Source organism: Podarcis liolepis (assembly GCF_965112155.1).
Source record: "Podarcis liolepis genome assembly, chromosome: 13".
NCBI lineage: Eukaryota > Metazoa > Chordata > Lepidosauria > Squamata > Lacertidae > Podarcis > Podarcis liolepis.
The window spans coordinates 3,997,696-4,018,036 of NC_139573.1; the positions used below are offsets into that span (position 1 = coordinate 3,997,696).

The 20,341-nt window shown below is 50.9% G+C and overlaps 2 protein-coding genes and 1 long non-coding RNA gene across 3 annotated transcripts in view; all 3 read left to right on the forward strand.

Annotated features, from left to right (window-relative positions):
* ACAP1 (ArfGAP with coiled-coil, ankyrin repeat and PH domains 1) overlaps positions 1-3,186 on the forward strand; it is a 46,110-nt gene extending 42,924 nt beyond the window's left edge. Inside the window, exon 23 of the mRNA XM_083472586.1 lies at positions 2,360-3,186. Coding sequence (XP_083328712.1) covers positions 2,360-2,466 — 107 coding nt within the window. The 3' untranslated portion in view covers positions 2,467-3,186. The remainder of the gene's footprint in view (positions 1-2,359) is intronic.
* A 9,276-nt stretch (positions 3,187-12,462) lies between these two features.
* Positions 12,463-20,341, forward strand: part of LOC310692270 — a 71,122-nt gene continuing 63,243 nt past the window's right edge. The window contains exon 1 of the long non-coding RNA XR_014518700.1: positions 12,463-12,614. This is a non-coding gene — a long non-coding RNA (uncharacterized lncRNA). The remainder of the gene's footprint in view (positions 12,615-20,341) is intronic.
* On the forward strand, positions 13,585-20,330 carry SLC16A11 (solute carrier family 16 member 11). The gene is made up of 4 exons (XM_083472742.1): positions 13,585-13,801; positions 14,909-15,052; positions 16,099-16,833; positions 19,858-20,330. The coding sequence occupies exons 1-4, from the start codon at positions 13,600-13,602 to the stop codon at positions 20,064-20,066; spliced, it is 1,290 nt and encodes a 429-aa protein (XP_083328868.1). The 5' UTR covers positions 13,585-13,599; the 3' UTR covers positions 20,067-20,330.

Sequence of the window (20,341 nt, forward strand, 5' to 3'; positions counted from 1 at the left end):
GAGGAACGGCTAAGGGAGCTGGGCATGTTTAGCCTGGAGAAGAGGAGGTTAAGGGGTGATATGATAGCCATGTTCAAAGATATAAAAGGATGTCACATAGAGGAGGGAGAAAGGTTGTTTTCTGCTGCTCCAGAGAAGTGGACACGGAGCAATGGAGCCAAACTACAAGAAAGAAGATTCCACCTAAACATTAGGAAGAACTTCCTGACAGTAAGAGCTGTTTGACAGTGGAATTTGCTGCCAAGGAGTGTGGTGGAGTCTCCTCCTTTGGAGGTCTTTAAGCCGAGGCTTGACAACCATATGTCAGGAGTGCTCTGATGGCGTTTCCTGCTTGGCAGGGGGTTGGACTCGATGGCCCTTGTGGTCTCTTCCAACTCTAGGATTCTATGATTCTATAATAAGTTTTTATCCCAGGCAGCTATTTTTATAGAAGGCAATAAACAGCTCAAGTTAACCCAAAGGTTTTATAATGTGAGGAGAGTCCCCTGTTTTAAGTTTTTTAAGCCAACCTGCGCCATGGAGCCTTTGTCCCTCAAGACTTGAGCCACTTTTCTTTTTTTATTCTGTTTTTCGACAAGGACAGTTTGGCCAGATTTTGCTGTACCGATTTGTCAGAGACCACACACACACACTCTCTCACACACACCTCTCATTGCTTCCAAGATCTCGCTATTATTATGAGCCTGGCTGCTAAGTAGGAGAGAACTTAATTGAAGGTTTAAGCTGTGAGTTAATATTGTCTCTTGTGAAAAGATTGAAGAGACCCAGCTCTGGACATTTTGTCCAGCAAATTCCTGTGGGAGGGAGTTCCGCAGGTTAACTAAGCGCTGCGTGAAGAAGCGCTGCCTTTTATCTGTCCTGGATCTGCCACCATTCGCCTTCTTTTGGTATCCCATTAGTTCCTTGGCAGACATTCCCCCAACATGACCAGTAGATGCTGGGGCTGTGGGTGCGAATCCTGCTTCAATGCCAGAGAGTGGCTGGTGCGATTCAGGGCAGGCTGAGGCGGCGATCTGGGGTCTTCCTTCCAGGACGCAAACAGATTTCCAATGCTCCCTGGCCGGGGCCCTTGCAGACTCCTAGCTGCGCTCCTTGCATTGGAGCAGGTTGGACTAGATGAGCTTTGGGGTTTCCCTCCCGGGTCCTGAATGGGGCAACTGTGCCCCCAAAGGACCAGGTGTGCAGCCTGGGAGTCATTCTGGACTCACCGCTGTCCATGGAGGAACAGGTCAGTTCTGTGTCCAGGGCAGCTGTCTACCAGCTCCATCTGGTACGCAGAATGAGACCCTCCCTGCCCCCAGACTGTCTCGCCAGAGTGGCGCATGCTCTGGTTATCTCCCGCTTGGACTACTGCCATGCGCTCTACGTGGGGCTGCCTTTGAAGGTGACTCGGAAACTGCAATTAATCCAGAATGTGGCAGCTAGACTGGTGACTGGGAGCGGCCGCCGAGACCACATAACAGCAGTCCTGAAAGACTTACATTGGCTCCCAGTACGTTTCCGAGCACAATTCAAAGTGTTGGTGCTGACCTTGAAAGCCCTAAACGGCCTCAGTCAAGTATAACTGAAGGAGTGTCTCCACCCCCATCGTTCTGCCCGGACACGAAATCGCGGCACGATTTCTGTTCTCATTCTGAAGCAAAGTTCTTTACCCGAGGTACTATTTCTGGGTTAGTGGAGTCTGTAACCTGAAGCGTCTGTAACCTGAAGCGTATGTAACCCGAGGTTACCACTGTATCCCTTTTTCTAAGCACAATTCCAAGTGTTGGTGCTGACCTTGAAAGCCCTAAACGGCCTCAAAGGCCCAGGAGACCTGAAGGAGCGTCTCCACCCCCATCGTTCAGCCCGGACACTGAGGTCCAGCTCCGAGGGCCTTCTGGCGGTTCCCTCCTTGCGAGAAGTGAGGTTACAGGGAACCAGGCAGGGCCTTCTCGGTGGTGGCTCCCGCCCTGTGGAACGCCCTCCCACCAGATGTCAAAGAAATAAACAACTATCTGACATTTAGAAGACATCTGAAGGCAGCCCTGTATAGGGAAGTTTTTAATGACTGATGTTTTAATGTATTTTTAATCTTTAGCTGGAAGCCACACAGAGTGGCTGGGAAAACCCAGCCAGATGGGTGGGGTATAAGTAATAAATTATTATTTGAGTTTCTATTGAAATGAGGCTGCATTTTAATGTTGTATTTTAATCCTGTTTTTAAGTTGTATCTTAATCAATTGTTTTATATCTGGTGTTAGCCACCCCGAGCCTGGTCTTGGCTGGGGAGGGCGGGGTATAAATAAAATGTATTATTATTATTATTATTATTATTATTATTATTATTATTATTATTCCCTGATTCTTCCCGCTCTTCCAGGAGATGAAACATACCTCGACATCTTCCAGGATTTCTCCCTCATGGCGTCCAACGATCCGGACAAGTTGACCCGGCGGAGTTACGATCTGAAGCTGACGACGATGTGAAGTTGGCCCCCATCCGCCGAAAGGAGGAGGGAGACAGGAGGAGGAGGCCTTAAGTCATGTGCAAATTCCCGGTGTGACACTTGAGTCGGAAACAAAGGACCGTCCAGTAGAAGCTTGTCTCTCCCTTCAGCCCCCAAAGTGCTTTCGGTGACTTTGTGGTGTCTGGCAGAAGCAAAGGGTTTTCGTGGAAGATTGCGGGAAACGAAGAACCGATCTCTCCAGATTACTCTGCCCTCCACAACTCCTGTCTTTTATTTATTGCTGACGGACGAGGACGTAAAAAGCTGGACCACCTTCTTGGCCCTTGATGGACACAGAGATAAAATTGCGGATTATTTCTCCTCCCACCTCTTCAAAACCAGATCACAGTTGTTTTATTTTCTTCCCTGGGCCTTGAAAAGGGAGATACTCCTTGAGGGAGGCAAGGGATTTGGGGTCGAGAAAAGGTTGTGTAGGAAGAGGCACAGATTAAGCACAGCTCCCTACAATTTGGGAAATGGCGTGTTTCATCTCTGTGTGTGTTGAAATTCTTGGCGGTTTTTTCCTGAGGTTGAAATCTAATTTTGCAGGTAGAGCGAACCTGCCTCAAGGTTTGCCCACGTTTATTTTGTTCGTAATTAGCTGAGCGTAAACGGAACTTTCCTTTTCTTTTAATTTAAATTGCGGTGTGGACATTTTAAATAAACTCGCATCTCTGGCCAAACCACCCCAAATGACCAAGCTAAAGGCAACCAGTGTGGTCTTTTCCGTGTTTTAATTTTCTGCCTCTGTGTGTGAGTGTGTTCTTGTTTGTTTTTCAAAGGACTGGGGTTTATTTATTTCATAAAATCTGTACACCGCTTGAGTGTTGGGGGCGGGGGGGAGCCCCAAAGTGATTTGCAAAACAAATTAAGACATTTTCCTTACTGATGGTTTTGTGAACAGCAAAAACGTCAAACTTGTGAAAAGTTAAAATAACGACAAATTAAAAATAGATTGCAACTCACACCAACTTTCTAAACATCACAGGCAGGCATGCTTAAGCAAGAATGTTTTTAGCAGGCGCTGAAAAGAGAACCGTGAAGGCACTTGCCTGATATAGATAGACAGGGAGTTCCAAAGTTTGTGTTGTTCTGGTTGTTGAGTCGTTTAGTCGTGTCCGCCTCTTCGTGACCCCCTGGACCAGAGCACGCCAGGCCCTCCTGTCTTCCACTGCCTCCCGCAGTTTGGTCAAACTCATGCTGGTAGCTTCAAGAACACTGTCCCACCATCTCGTCCTCTGTCGTCCCCTTCTCCTTGTGCCCTCCATCTTTCCCAACATCAGGGTCTTTTCCAGGGAGTCTTCTCTTCCCATGAGGTGGCCAAAGTCTTAAGAGTCTCAGCTTCAGGATCTGTCCTTCCAGTGAGCACTCAGGGCTGATTTCCTTCAGAATGGATACGTTTGATCTTCTTGCAGTCCATGGGACTCTCAAGAGTCTCCTCCAGCACCAGAATTCAAAAGCATCCATTCTTCGGTGATCAGCCTTCTTTATGGTCCAGCTCTCACTTCCATACATCACTACTGGGAAAACCAGAGCTTTAACTATAGGGACCTTTGTTGGCAAGGTGATGTCTCTGCTTTTTAAGATGCTGTCTAGGTTTGTCATTGCTTTTCTGCCAAAAAGCAGGCGTCTTTTTTTCCAAAGTTTACATTGCCCGAAATAAATTGTCCTGATCCCAGGTGTGTAAAGGAGGGAGCTGTACGCTGACGCTGGCGTTCATTCACTTTGTATCCCATCCTTTTCTCCAAGAATTTGGGGTGGCGCACACAGGGCAGAACCCTATTTTGTTATCCTCACAAGAGCCCTGCAGAGTGGGGCGTGTCCCCCGGGAAGTGAGGGGAAAGGTGGTAGCCGAGTGTTTTGCATGCAGGACAATCCCTGATGGCATAGCCAGGTGCAGGGGTCAGCAAACTTTTTCAGCAGGGGGCCGGTCCACTGTCCCTCAGACCTTGTGGGGGCCGGACTATATTTTGGAAAAAAAATATGAACAAATTCCTATGGACTACTGCAATGCGCTCTATGTGGGGCTACCTTTGAAAGTGACCCAGAAACTGCAACTAATCCAGAATGCGGCAGCTAGACTGGTGACTGGGAGACCACATAACACTGGTCTTGAAAGACCTACACTGGCTCCCAGTATGTTTCTGAGCACAATTCAAAGTGTTGGTGCTGACCTTGAAAGCCCTAAATGGCCTCAAAGGCCCAGTAGACCTGAAGGAGCGTCTCCACCCCCCATCGTTCTGCCCGGACACTGAGGTCCAGCTCCGAGGGCCTTCTGGCGGTTCCCTCCCTGCGAGAAGTGAGGTTGCAGGGAACCAGACAATGGGCCTTCTCGGTGGTGGCACCCGCCCTGTGGAATGCCCTCCCACCAGATGTGAAGGAAATAAGCAGCTATCTTCTTTTTAAAAGACATCTGAAGGCAGCCCTGTTCAGGGAAATTTTTAATATTTAATGCCCAGTGTGGCTGGGGAGACTTGGCCAGATGGGCGGGGTATATTATTATTATTATTATTATTATTATTATTATTATTATTATTACTACTACTACTATTATTATGATGCCCCACAAATAACCCAGAGATGCATTTTAAATAAAAGCACACATTCTACTCAGGTAAAAACATGCTGATTCCCTGACCATCCACGGGCCGGATTGAGAAGGCGATTGGGCCGGATCTGGCCCCCAGGTCTTAGTTTGCCTACCCATGAGGTAGGGCTTTGGAGAGACTCCCTGCTTTGTGGGACGGTGCTTGATAACACAAAAAAAGACACACATACACACCCGGATGTAAAATTGCATCATGTAATTGATACAGACATATAATTGAAAGCCAGTTTCTACGTCTTTCTGAAGGCAGCCCTGTATCAGGAAGTTTTTAATGTCTGATGTTTCACTGTTTTCTTTTATATTCTGTTGGAAGCTGGCCAGAGTGACTGAGGCAGCCCGGTCAGATGGGTGGGGTATAAGTAATAAATTATTATGTCCTTCTGTAAATAATAATAATAATAATAATAATAATAATAATAATAATATCAGAAGGTGGTAAGCTCTCCTTCCTTGGTGGTTTTTAAAGCAGAGGTTGGATGGCCGTCTGTCAGGGAAGCTTTAGCTGAGATTCCTGCATTGAAGGGGGTTGGTCTGGATGACCTCTGGGGGTCCCAACTCTACAATTCTATGATATAGAGCAGAAAGACACCAAGTGACCTGTGTGCCCGTTCAAACTGCTGGCCAGGTGCTGTTAAAGGGGGAGGGGGTAATTCTACTCAGAGTAGACCCATTGAAATCGATAGACCTAACTTAGACATGCCCATTCACTGCAAAGGGTCTGCTCTGAGTCCAGCTAATACAGTGATCCCTTGGTTCTCAAACGCCTTGGTACTCAAACAACTTGGAACCCAAACCCGGCAAACCCGGAAGTAAGTGTTCTGGTTTGCAAACATTTTTCAGAAGCCGAACGTGCTCTTTTTTGAGTGTTATGCTTCCGATTTGAGTGTTCTGCTGAGGTTTGTCTGTTTTTGCTATTTATTTTCCATTTTTGTTTTTGCAGCTCTTCTTCATTTTCTTCTTGTGACTGTGTGGAACCCAGTCCAGCTACTGATGGATTGGTTGGGTGACTGCAGTACATTGCTTATTGCTTTCATTTTATGGATCCATGGTCTCGTCAGATAGTAAAATTCATGTGTAATTTCTGTTCTAGGGATTGTTTTTAAAAGTCTGGAACAGATTAATCCGTTTTGCATTACTTTCTATGGGAAAGCACACCTCGGTTTTGGAACGCTTTGGTTTCGGAATGGACTAAGTTTGAGAACCAAGGTACCACTGTATTTGGATAAAACCCGGGCATGTGCAGTAGAGGACAGCATTCAGGAGAGGAACGTCCTCTCTAAAATTATTATTATTATTATTATTATTATTATTATTATTATTATTATTAAACATTTAATACTCTGTTATTCTGCAAACCAACCGGTGGTCTGACTCTGTAGACTAAGGGCTCAGGTAGGTAGCCGCGTTGCTCTGATGTAGTCGAAATAATAAAAAAATGTCCAGTAGCACCGACCTTAGAGACCAACTAAGTATGTTCTGGGTATAAGCTTTTGTGTGCATGCACACTTCTTCAGATAACATTGAAAAAGAAGTTACCAGACCATTATATATAGTGGGAAGGTGGGGATGGGTGATTGGCATTGAGTTGCAAGGGGCCACAAGGATCAAGTAGTGCAACCCCCTGCAATGCGACGTGGGTCTCGAACCCACAACCCTGAGATGCGTCTCACACTCTACCGACTGAGCTCCCTAGCTGCTGCTATATTCCTGCTGAGCAATTGGCCCAGGGCTAAACCAGCGAGGGTTTCATAGCTGAGCCCAGGGCCAAGGCAATTGTGCTAGGACTCGGATGCCTGATGATCGTCTTCCAAAGCAACTACTCTATTCCAAACGTATGCTAAAGGTAAAGGTAAAGGGACCCCTGACCATTAGGTCCAGTCGTGGCCGAATCTCGGGTTGCGATGCTCATCTCGCTTTACTGGCCGAGGGAGCCGGCATACAGCTTCTGGGTCATGTGGCCAGCAGGACTAAGCCGCTTCTGGCGAACCAGAGCAGCGCACGGAAACGCCGTTTACCTTCCTGCCTGAGCGGTACCTATTTATCTACTTGCACTTTGACGTGCTTTTGAACTGCTAGGTAGGCAGGAGCAGGGACCGAGCAACGGGAGCTCACCCCGTCGCGGGGATTCGAACCGCCAACCTTCTGATCAGCAAGTCCTAGACTCAGTGGTTTAACCCACAGCGCCATCCGTGTCCCTAAGCGTAATGCTGGTGGTCAACAAGAGGTTTAAAGACTCTCTCAAGGCAAATCTTTAAAAATGGAGTATACACACTGACAACTGGGAAACACTGGCCCAGTGGCGTAGCGTGGGGGGTGCAGGGGGGGCCGGCCGCACCGGGCGCAACACCTGGGGGTTAGGGGGCACAAATCCACGGGTTAGGGGGCGCAAATTACTTGCCTTGTCCCAGGTGCTGACAACCCACGCTACGCCACTGCACTGGCCTGCGAGTGCTCCAGTTAGAGAACAGCCTTTACCAAAGGTGTTGTGGGCTTTGAAGACACTCGAACTCAGCACACAAGGAAGAAACGTGCTAGGAGGAAGGCACGTTTGGCAAATCCACACTGTGATCAACTCCTGCCTGGAAACCAATGTCCCTACTGTGGAAGGACGTGTGGGTCCAGAATTGACCTCCACAGTCACCTACGGACTCACTGTTAAAACTGTGTTTATGGAAGTCAATCTTACTCGGCTATGAGGGGTCGCCAAAGAAGAAAGAAGCAGCAGCTCTCTGCACGTGCTCAGTGGAGCTCTCGTTTTGCATCCCTGTGCATCATGCCAGGATCAAGTCGCAGCCCTGCAACAGATTTCTGAGGTTCTGCCTCCGTGCTATTATGGCTTAACTGAGACCCTGCGCTACGCTGGGGGAGATGTCTTAACTGACTTTAATTCCTAGTCTCACTTTGGCATCACTGCATTTCAGAACAGGCAGCAGGCAGGCGCCCAAGAATGTTACTTGCCCCAAAATGGAAAGAAGCAGAAGTCCCAGCAAAGGAAGACTGGCTACAAAAACTTATGGAATATGCAGAAATGGCAAAATGTACCAGAAGAATAAGAAATCAAGATAAACTTTTTCATATATAACAGCATGCAAATGCTTAATTGAATATTTACAGATAAATTGTAAACAGATAAGAACACTGGCAGGATTATTGTAATAACCTGCAGTTTAATAAGAGTATATAAATAAAATAAACGAGCAAATTAATTGAATTTGGAAATGCGGAAGATATTAAAAATAAATTTAAGGAAGCGTGGAAAGAGGGGGATGGAAGTCAAGTTTTGAAAGGTTAAAATGATTGCAAAATTAATGAAATGAATGATGATGATGATAATTTTAATTCTACCCCGCCCATCTGGCTGGGTTTCCCCAGCCACTCTGGGCGGCTTCCAACAGAACATTCAAAACATCAAATGTTAAAAACCTCCGGATACAGGGCTGCCTTCAGATGTCTTCTAAAAGTCAGATAGTAGTTTATTTCCTTGACATCTAATGGGAGGGCATTCCACAGGGCGGGCGACACCACCAAGAAGGCCCTCTGCCTGGTTCCCTGTCACCTCACTTCTCACAAGGAGGGAACAGCCAGAAGGCCCTCGGAGCTGGACCTCAGTGTCCGGGCTGAATGATGGGGGTGGAGACGCTCCTTCAGGTATACTGGACCAAGGCCGTTTAGGGCTTTAAAGGTCAGCACCAACACTTTTAATTGTGCTCAGAAACATCCTGGGAGCCAATATGGTCTTTCAAGACTGGTGTTATATGGTCTTGGCGGCCGCTCCCAGTCACCAGTCTAGCTGCCGCATTCTGGATTAGTTGCAGTTTCCGGGTCACCTTCAAAGGTAGCCCCACGTAGAGCGCATTGCAGTAGTCCAAGCGGGAGATAACCAGAGCATGCGCCACTCTGGCCAGACAGTCTGTGGGCAGGGAGGGTCTCATACTGCGTACCAGATGGAGCTGGTAGACAGCTGCCACGGACACAGAATTGGCCTGTGCCTCCATGGACAGCTGTGAGTCCAAAATGACTCCCAGGCTGCAAACCTGGTCCTTCAGGGGCACAGTTGCCCCATTCAGGACCAGGGAGTCCCCCACACCTGACCGCCTCCTGTCCCCCCAAAATAGTACTTCTGTCTTGTGGTTCAACCTCAATCTGTTAGCTGCCATCCATCCTCCAACCACCTCCAGACACTCATTATTGTTATTGTTATTAGAACAGAACCGGGCAGTAGCCTTGTGCCTTTCCCGACGAAGCAACAGGCAGGTACCCAACAGGTGCAGCCTCCCCGCAGGACACGGGATTGCAAGGAGACAGAGAAGCCTGCCTCTTGGGCAGCTGAGAAATGCTTAGGAGTCTCTTTGTTTGGCAACTGCAAGGCAGCAACCAACTCCCTTGCGGGGCGGGAACAGGATCCGCCTTCGCTTCCAGCCAGAGTCATGCCCATCCGGCTGGGACCTTTTAAAAGGCGGCCGTCCCAGCTCCTCCATGGGGAAAAGGGGAAGCCTTCTCACGGCTCAGGATACCTCTGGGCTGGCCGTTGCCGCAGAGGACGAGGCTCCTTCCCACAGCATCCTCTCTCACCTGTCGCAGGTAAAATACGGAGGACGGGGTGGGGTGGGGTAGGATCAGGAAACCAGCAAAGATCTCAGATGTGATGGAGAGGGGAGCTCCCGTTAGTGCCTGGCTCATGACACCCCCCTCCAGCCCCATCCCATAATTTCAGGGCCCCTCCAGACGTTCTTAAAAAAAAATATCTGAGTTCATGATGCTATCGGGGTGGTTATACGTAAATCCCCTTTCGACACTGTTTCCGAAACTTTCAGCGCGGAAACAACTTCGTTTCCAATCGGTGCTGGTCTTCCTGCGGGTATCCTGCAACTTTTCACACCGCAAATGTTCCGGGAAGGGGGTGGGGGCGGTGTCCCACTTTTGCTGCGCTTATAGGATAAGAGGGACCCCCCCCCAAGCCCAATAATTATGTGTGGACCGACCAGTATGAATCCATCTCTAATGCGCTGTTATTGAACCGATATGACGCACTGCAGAATACGCCCCACAAAAATCCCACCAGTTTGGGGGAGGGGGGGTCTTCAAAAGTTTCCATCTTATATTATTGAGACCCCCCCTTCGGTCCCTGTTAAAATGGGGGGGGGGGTCTTGCATCCCACCCACTCCCTTCTTGGTTGCAAACCCCCTCGTGGGTTCCCCCTCTTCTGCGTCCTGGCGACCCCTACCAAACTTTATATTCTCTCCCTTGCTCATTTCCCTGTCCTGAGATTTGCCCCCACCCCAGTTTATGCAGCCCAGAAGGCTTCTCTCTTCTCAGCCGCCACAAATCATCTCCCCCCCCCCCACCAAAAAAAAGGAGGTTTCCCAGGAGAGTTGGGTTACAATACACCTGAACTAACCAGTTCCAAACTGCCCCTTGAGTCTCCGGATTAAAGATTTAAGCACTGCCTTGTATAATCAGTGAGCAGCTTTTGGGGGGGGGAGTATTTGGCTTTAGACCATGGGGTGTGTGTGTGTTGATTTTGACAAATGCAGGTTTTGATTGGGGGGTCGCCATGATACTATACCGCAGAGGGTCCCACACTTTTTGCGCGCGCCCCCCCGCAACTTGGTGCCATAAAAAGCGCTATTCGGACTATCAGTTTGCACGACCCTCTCAAGGAAGAGAACGGCACAGCAAAATCCCAAACCTAAACAACGAATTGCGCATTTATTCCCGTTAAAACTATTTATTTCCATTAATTCCACAAAAGGGATGAACGTGGTCCAAATGATGCCAACTTTTCAAAGCCTGATAGTCATTTGCCTCTCCTGAGCCCACCCCCCTTACTTTGAGAACACCTGCTATATAGGAGAATTGTGGCCACGCTGGGTGCACACAGAACTATGTTTCCCAGGTTTTTTGCTCTATAGATATCCTTTGATATGCTGACCCATCAATTTATTGCCCCATGAATTCTGGACCTCTCCGTTTTCTTGGCAGCCACCGATTTCGTGCCTCCGAACTGCAAGTTGGCTTGTTTTGTGCCCATTACTCGGAGCAGCCGAGCGAAGCGTCCCTATTTAATGTGCCATTTGGTGAAATATTTATAGTACTTTCAAAGCCCCCTCTCCGAGATTTTGCTCACGCGAATGCACGCACGCCGCCTGATCACAGGGGATTTTATGGGGCTCCCGTGCGAAGCCTGCGCGACCCACCTGCGCCGTGGGAAACGCTGGTTTGGAGAATTTAACCAGGTGGGCGTTTTTTTGGGGGGGGGCAGACTCCCTGCCTCGCCAGCTCCTTCCAGCAGGGGGCGCACTCAGCTCCTGATGCGTTGCTGCTGGCCAAGATGAGACTCAGGGTTCCGTCCTCTCCCCCAAGCTTTTCAACATCTACAGTATTTTTCGCCCTATAGGACGCACTTTTCCCCCTCCAAAAATGAAGGGGAAATCTGGGTGCGTCCTATGGGGCGAATGCAGGCTTTTGCTGAAGCTTGGAGAGCGAGAGGGGTCAGTGCGCACCGACCCTTCTCGCTCTCCAGGCTTCAGGAAGACATCAGCAGCCTAGGCAGCCCTGCGGGAGGTCCCGCAGGGATGTCTAGGCTGCGGATAGCAGCCTGCCGCCCGGCGGGCGGGGCGCCCTGATGCAGAGCGCCCCGAGCGCCGGGCAGACACTCGGGGGACAGCAGGGAGGCGCAGCGCTGCCATCCTGCTGTTCCTCAACCTGGTTCTGTTTCCCCGACCTGCTTTTGGGGGAGAAATAAAGGAATTTCCCCCCCCTTTATTCCCCCCCCCAAAAACCAGGTGCGTCCTATGGGACGGAGTGTCCTATGGGACGAAAAATACGGTACATGCAACCGCTGGGAGAGATCATCAGAGGGTTTGGGCTGGGTGTCCATCAATATGCGGATGATACCCAGCTCTACCTCTCTTTCAAATCAGAACCAGTGAAGGTGGTGAAGGTCCTGTGTGAGTGTCTGGAGGCGGTTGGAGGATGGATGGTGGCTAATGGATTGAGGTTGAATCCTGACAAGACAGAAGTACTGTTTTGGGGGGACAGGAGGTGGGCGGGTGGGTGGGACTCTGTGGTCCTGAATGGGGCAACTGTGCCCCTGAAGGACCAGGTGCGCAGCCTGGGAGTCATTCTGGACTCACCGCTGTCCATGGAGGCGCAGGTCAGTTCTGTGTCCAGGGCAGCTGTCTACCAGCTCCATTTGGTATGCAGGATGAGACCCTCCCTGCCCGTTGACTGTATCACCAGGGTGGTGCATACGCTGGTCATCTCCTGCTTGGACTACTGCCATGCGCTCTATGTGGGGTGACCTTTGAAGGTGACCCAGAACTAATCCAGAATGTGGCAGCTAGACTGGTGACTGGCAGCGGCCGCCGAGACAACATAACACCAGTCTTGAAAGACCTACATTGGCTCCCAGGACGTTTCAGGGGACAATTCAAAGTGTTGGTGCTGACCTTGAAAGCCCTAAACGGCCTCAAAGGCCCAGTAGACCTGAAGGAATGTCTCCACCCCCATCGTTCAGGTCAGACACTGAGGTCCAGCTCCGAGGGCCTCAGTGTCCGAGGAACCCCAAAGTTGTTAACATTTTTAGGGAGCTGACACCACGCTCATCTCTGCTCAGGAAAAGAAAACAGGAAACATAAGGAGCCCAGCGCAGCAAACCAGCCTGAGGCATCGGCGCCAGCAACTAAGCAAAGCCGGGCGCCTCGTGGTGTAAGCAGCGTGTGCTGGGCCCTACACCAATCCCAAGCGCGCAGGAGGGCAGATCCAGTTGTCCGCCTCAGTGCCTCGCTGGCTCAGTCACCCCAAACTCATGGCACAGAGCCGCTCGCAGTAAAATAGCTCGCTGTGGCGCTCAAACCGATGGGTGGGCTCTTCCCTGGACTCCAACTCTCGGGCCCTGGACTCTCAGCCTGGCGCCCCTGAGAGCCCGGTGCCCGGGTGCCCCGCACCCCTGGCACCTATGGTTAAGACGGCCCCGATTGCTATAAATCAGGGGTCAGCAAATTTACCGCGCCTTGGGCCAGTGTCTCCAGCGCCTATCACTCGGTGGGCCGGAGGGCGGGGGAGCGCGTGCCCATACGTGTGCGCACACATTTCCGGTGCACTTCTGGGATGGAGGAGCACCGGACATAGCTTGTGCACATGCGCACGGGCCTCCTCCGACCCGGATGTGCACCAGAAATAACACTTGTGCATACACAAATAACGCTTGCGCATGTGCAAATAACACTTGCGCATGCACAAATAACGCTCGTGTGTGTGTGCAAATAATGCTTGCGCATGCACGAATAACGCTTGCACATGCACAAATAACGCAAGCTATTTCCGGCGCACTTCCGGGTCAGAGGCGCACCGGAAATGGCGGCTGCTCCCTGCCACAACATTCCCACTGAACATGTGCAGCCTTGTCTTGTGGAAGTTATAAAGAGCAGTGGGTTATGGCTGTGTTTTGCAAAAACACTCTCTCCTCTCCTTCGACTCTTCTAGGAATCTGACCCTGAGAGATGTCGCTGCCTTTGGAAAACCCTCCGGATGGGGGCTGGGGTTGGCTGATCGTCCTCTCGGGATTTCTGGCCAACTCACTCACTTACGGGGTTTTGAGATCTCTGGGGATCCTCTTTGAAGAACTGGTGGAAGCTTTCGACGCCAGCGCTGCCCAGGTCTCCTGGGTGACGGCCATCGCCTTGGCAACCCAGCAGCTGGCTAGTAAGTTTTCCAGATGGGGCCACCACCCAGAAGGCCACGCCTGTTGACGCCTTTGCTCCGGATCCCAGTTTTTGTATCGGCGATGTTGCGGCCGCTTGCAGAATAATATACTTTTCAAGCAACAAACCTTTTAACCATATTGGAACACAACTCAAAATACTGAAAAACTGTGCAGGGTTCAAATAGGCGAAATGGCAAATAATTAAGCCGTAAAAAGTCTGTCCAGACAAAAAGGGCACCCGTTTCTCTTCATTTTTGAGTGAATCAGCTGGTCTGTCTCCGGAGCGAAGGCAACACATTTATCTGAGATTCCTGCTTTGCAAGGGGTGGGCTAGATGACTCGTGGGGTCCCAACTCTAGGATGCTATGAGAGCTTATTTCTAATGGACAAAATCTCCCAGCGCTCCTCATTTCTTGTTAATCTCACATCCCCACACTGTCATGTTTTAATTATATTCTAAATATAATGAAATTAAAGGGGGCGGAGGTTGAGAGCAAATCTGGGAAGGGTTTGGCAGGGTTTGATTTGCATGCAGAACGCCACAGATTCAATCCTTGCCTTGGTTCAATCCTTCAGTTTAATATAAAACCAAACAAACTAACCCGTAACCGTGAGGTTGGGGGGGGGAATCTCTAGAAGATGTCAGGGAACTAATCAGATTGCCAAAAGCCGGTGTTCTTCATCCTTGGCTCCCCAGAAGTTGTCGGACTACAACTCCCATCATCCACGAAAATCGGTTACGCTGACTCAGGATGATGGGAGTTGTAGTCCAAAAAAATCTGGAGGGCACCAGATTGCCAAAAGGCAACGTTCTTCAACCTTGGCTCCCCAAAAGTTGTCGGACTACAACTCCCATCATCCACGAAAATCGGTTACACTGACTGAGGATGATGGGAGTTGTAGTCCCAAAAAATCTGGAGGACACCAGATTGCCAAAAGGCAATGTTCGTCAACCTTGGCTCCCCAAAAGTTGTCGGACTACAACTCCCATCATCCACGAAAATCTATTATGCTGACTCAGGATGATGGGACTTGTAGTCCAAAAATAAACACCCAAGAGGCTGCCCTAACCCTTTGCAACCATCTTCCACCCGTTTTCCACCCAGGTCCCGTTGGTACGGCTGCTAGCATGCGGTTCGGAGCTCGTCCGGTGGTCATGGTGGGCGGCCTCCTCTCCTCTCTGGGCATCTTCTGGGCTTCCTTCAGCACCAGCTTACTCCAGCTGTATCTCACCCTGGGCTTTCTGACAGGTGAGTGAGCATGGAGTCCACCTTCCCCTCCTGCTGCCCCCCGGAAGTGGAGTTCAGAAGGATCGCTGCTTCCGACCGCGGAGGCAGAGCAGAGCCTTATCTCCCACGAACTTGTCCGATCCTCTGCTGATGCCACCCGAGCTGGCAGCCACCTCCGCCTCCTGTGGCAGGGAGTTCCGCAGTCTAACTACGCACTGCATGAAGGAGGAGGCAAAACATAAGCGTAGTGTTTAGGGAAGTTTTTAACCTTTGAAGTTTTATTCTGTTTTTAGTCCTCTGTTGGGAGTCGCCCAGGGTGGCTGGGGAGAGCCAGCTGGATGGGGTATAAATAATAAAATAAGTATTATTAAAGTAGTAGTAGTAGTAGTTATGATGTGGGACACGGGTGGCGCTGTGGGTTAAACCACAGAGCCTAGGACTTGCCGATCAGAAGGTCAGCGGTTCGAATCCCCGCGACGGGGTGAGCTCCCGTTGTACGTTCCCTGCTCCTGCCAACCTAGCAGTTCGAAAGCACCTCAAAGTGCAAGTAGATAAATAGGTACCACTCCGGCGGGAAGGTAAACGGCGTTTCTGTGCGCTGCTCTGGTTCGCCAGAAGCGGCTCAGTCCTGCTGGCCACATGACCTGGAAGCTGTACGCCGGCTCCCTCGGCCAATAAAGCGAGATGAGCACCGCAACCCCAGAGTCATCTGTGACTTTAGTAATTATGATAATAATGTCTCCCTCTCCTGCTGCCACCTGCTCCTCTCTCCCTTGGTCTCCCCAGGAACCAGAAGAGGCATGAAAAGGGCGGAGGATAGGTTGGCTGCAGGCAGGTGCAGTCTCCGAATGCTTGGGGAAAACCTGGAGAGGAGGGGACTGAGATGGCTGTGGGGAGACAGGGACCTTCAGCCCCACAACTGCCTCATAGGGGCAGGACCACAGCTGCTGTGCTCATTAGGCCTGGCAGTCCTGAGCAGATCTTTGAATAAAGAGGGATTTATTGCTGGCAAGAACACGGCTGCCTGCTGTTTCCTTCGCCCACCCAAAGCCTCTCTCCCCTCGCAGGTTTCGGCTGGGCGCTGGCCTTCGCCCCCGTCATGGGCACCCTCTCACGCTACTTCTCGTCTCGGCGATCCCTGGCGATGGGCCTGGCACTGACGGGCAACGGACTGTCCTCCTTCGCCTTCTCCCCGCTGCTGAGGCTCCTGGCTGACTCCCTGGCATGGCGAGGGGCTCTGCTCGCCACCTCCGCCCTCGGCCTCCACCTCTTGGTCTGCGGGGCCCTCCTGCGCCCGCTGAGCCTGCGGGGCGACCTCTCGCACTCGGGACCGGGCTTCGACCTGGGCCTGTTCGCCGAGAGGGGCTTTGCAGTCTTCTCCCTCGGCGCCGCCCTACTGGCCGCTGGCTACTTCACGCCTTACGTCCACCTGGAGCCCTACGGCCGAGCCATGGGCCTCGGACCCTACGAAGCCGCCGCCGTCGTGTCCGCGGCCTCCCTCTCGGATGCTCTGGCCCGGCTGCTGGCCGGCGGCCTGGCTGACCGGCGCCTCCTGTCCCCGGCCCGTCTCCTCGTCCTCTGCAGTGCACTGACCGCCTGCAGCCTCCTCCTCTTCCCGCTCGCCTCGTCCTTCGCAGATGCCCTCGGACTGGCCCTGCTCTACGGCACAAGCGCAGGCAGTTTTGCCACGGTGGCCTTCGGGGTCTTGCCTGAGATCGTCGGCGTGGCACGCGTGGTCAACGCCACGGGGCTGTGTCTGATGGCCATGAGCGTCGGGGGGCTGCTGGGCCCACCTCTCTCTGGTAAGGGACACCTCAATTATTATTATTATTATTATTATTATTATTATTATTATTATTATTATTACAACAGGAGGTCTCGGGGGGGTTCATAGAAAAGATCACAACATCTATAATCAGAATTATATATGAAAGCTCATACCAAGAACAAAATTAGTTGGTCTCTAAGGTGCTACTTAGAGGGACGCGGGTGGCGCTGTGGGTTAAACCACAGAGCCTAGCACTTGCTGATCAGAAGGTCGGCGGTTCGAATCCCCGCAATGACGGGGTGAGCTCCCGTTGCTCGGTCCCTGCTCCTGCCAACCTAGCAGTTTGAAAGCACGTCAAAAGTGCAAGTAGATAAATAGGTACCACTCCAGCGGGAAGGTAAACGGTGTTTCCATGCGCTGCTCTGGTTCGCCAGAAGCGGCTTAGTCCTGCTGGCCACATGATCCAGAAGCTGTACGCCGGCTCCCTCGGCCAGTAAAGCGAGATGAGCGCTGCAACCCCAGAGTCAGTCACGACTGGACCTAATGGTCAGGGGTCCCTTTACCCTTTACCTAAGGTGCTACTGGACAGTTTTTTAAATTATATATATATATATTTCTACTGTGTCAGACCAGCATGGCTACCTACCTGAATCTAGAACTCTGTAGGGAAATAAAAAAAATTCCTTCCAGTAGCACCTTAAAGACCAACTAAGTTAGTTCTTGGTATGAGCTTTTGTGTGCTACTGGAAGGATTTTTTTTTATTTTGACTATGGCAGACCAACACGGCTACCTATCTGTATCTGTAGGGAAGTTTTTAATGCTCGATGTTTCGTTGTGTTTTGATATTTGGCTGGAAGCTGCCCAGAGGCGGCCCAGCCAGATGGGCTGCGTATAAATAGTCACAGAATCATAGAGTTTGAAGGGACCCCGGGGGACATCCAGTCCAACCCCCTGCAATGCAGGGATCTCAACACACACATCCCCCATCCAATCTGAAACCCCACTGGCACCTGCTTAGCTTTTCAAATGTGCGAAGGCGGGAGCACTGCATTCCTATCCCTCCTTTTCCTGTAAGGTGCTCAAGGTGGAATGGGATTGGTTCTCCCCTTCCTCGTTGGATCACCACAGCAACCCTGGGAGGTAGGCTAGGACCAGGAGGCCATGACTGGCCCATCTTCAGCCAGTGACCTCACACACGTTCCCACCCAACCACTCTGCCCTCCATCCAGACAAGGAGAGAGTTCTGGGTGGCTGAGATGCATTACCCCTGTTTAAATTATTGCCATTGTTGCTAAATTTCCAGCCATGCATTTTAATAATAATAATAATAATAATAATAATAATAATAATAATAATAATAATTTTTATACACTGGTGCCCCACAAGACGAATGCCTCGCAAAACGGAAAACCCGCTAGACGAAAGGGTTTTCTGTTTTGGAGGTGCTTCGCAAAACGAATCTCCTATGGGCTTGCTTCGCAAGACGACAATGCCTTGCGAGTTCCTGCGGGTTTTTTTTCCTCCCCCCCCCTTTTCTAAGCCGCTAAGCCGCTTATCAGCTGATCCGATCAGCAGATAAGCCGCTAAAAGCCGCTAATAGCGCTAATCCGCTAATCCGTCAATGGGCTTGCTTCGCAAGACGAAGAAACCGCTAGACGAAGAGAATCACAGAACGGATTCTTTTTGTCTTGCGAGGCACCACTGTACTCTGCCATTCTGGCTGGGTTTCCCCAGCCACTCTGGGTGTCTTCCAACAGAATATTAAAAACACAATAAAACACCAAACATTAAAAACTTTAGATGTCTTCTAAAAGTCAGATAGTTGTTTATTTCCTTGACATCGGATGGGAGGGCGTTCCATAGGGCGGGCGCCACCGCTGAGAAGGCCCTCTGCCTGGTTCCCTCACTTCTCACAATGAGGGAACCGCCAGAAGACCCTCAGAACTGGACCTCAGTGTCCGGGCAGAGCGATGGGGGTGGAGCCGCCCCTTCAGGTATACTGGACCGAGGCTGTTATGCAAACACCATGCAAATTTTGTGCCTCATGTTTCCTCCTTACTTGAATGTGCCAGGTGCCACTATAAGCTAAACAAGGTATAGCTTAGGGCCCCACTCTCTTGGGGCCCCCCAAAAAATGTAAAGGAAGAATAAACTTTTCTTATGTGCAAACAGCATTAGATACCGTATTTTTCGTCCCATAGGACGCTCGTCCCATAGGACGCACCTAGTTTTTTTGGGGGGAAATAAAGGAAATTCCCCCCCTTTATTTCCCCCCCAAAAGCAGGTCGGGGAAACAGAACCAGGTCGAGGAACAGCGGGATGGCAGCGCTGCGCCTCCCTGCTGTCCCCCGAGCTTGTGGGGCTGGCCGATGTTTGCCCCGCGCGAGGGGCGCTCTGCATCAGGGCGCCCCCCCTGCGGGGCGGCAGGCTGCTATCCGCAGCGTGGGGAGCCTTGCGGGGAACTCCTGCAAGGCTCCCCACGCTGCGGATGTCTGCCTAGCGCGGGGGGCGCTCTGCTTCAGTGCGCCCCTCGCGCCGGGCAGCAGGCTGCTATCCACAGCCTAGACATCCCTGCGGGACCTCCCGTAGGGCTGCCTAGGCTGCGGATGTGTTCCCGAAGCCTAGAGAGTGAGAGGGGTGGGTGCGCACCGACCCCTCTCGCTCTCCAAGCTTCAGCAAAAGCCTGCATTTGCCCCATAGGACGCACCCAGATTTCCCCTTCATTTTTGGAGGGGGAAAAGTGCGTCCTATAGGGCGAAAAATACGGTACCTATTAGGTCCATAAATGATCATATAGCATATATTCAACACCAAAAACAGGGACAATTTGTTGTTGACAAAGGACAGCTGGATGTATAGAGGGCCCCATTACCTTCAGTAGCATAGGGCCCCACCACACCTAGATCCGGTCCTGCCAGGCGTCAAGGTACACTGCTCTTGAACATGGCGGTTCTGTTTTGCCATTAGCCACGAGTCCAGGCCTCCTGCCCAAAGTTCTCTGAGTTCTGGCGAAAGCAAGATCTAGCAGCCTCCTACTGTCTTCCTCTTCTTCTCCAGGTTTCCTGAGAGACCTGACGGGAGACTTCACCGCCTCGTTCCTGGTCGGAGGGTCCTTCGTCCTCTGCGCCAGCGGGGTCTTCGCTGCCCTCCCCTCTTTCTGCCCCGGCTGCTGCAAGGACGATGGCGACCCCAGGATCCGGGGAATCCATGGCTCGCTCCCCTCTCTGCTGCCTTCTCCCCTCACAAGCAAATGTTCGCAGGTATGAAGAAAGAAAAGAAACACGTCTTCCCTTCTCAAGCATTGACATAACAACCGAACTTCAGCCGTGAGCGCCTGTTTTTCACCGCAGAGGCCAAAATGTTGTCGCATATCTTAAATCTGGGACAGAGGCTGTTTCTCAGACACTAATCCACAAACTGGAAAGGTTTCAGAGGATTTGAGAATATCTCTTTTGCCCATGCAGGTGATTATTATTATTATTATTTTATCAAGGCTGGAGTTCGAAGGCTGGATAAGCCTGCCATTTTCACAAGACTGTGT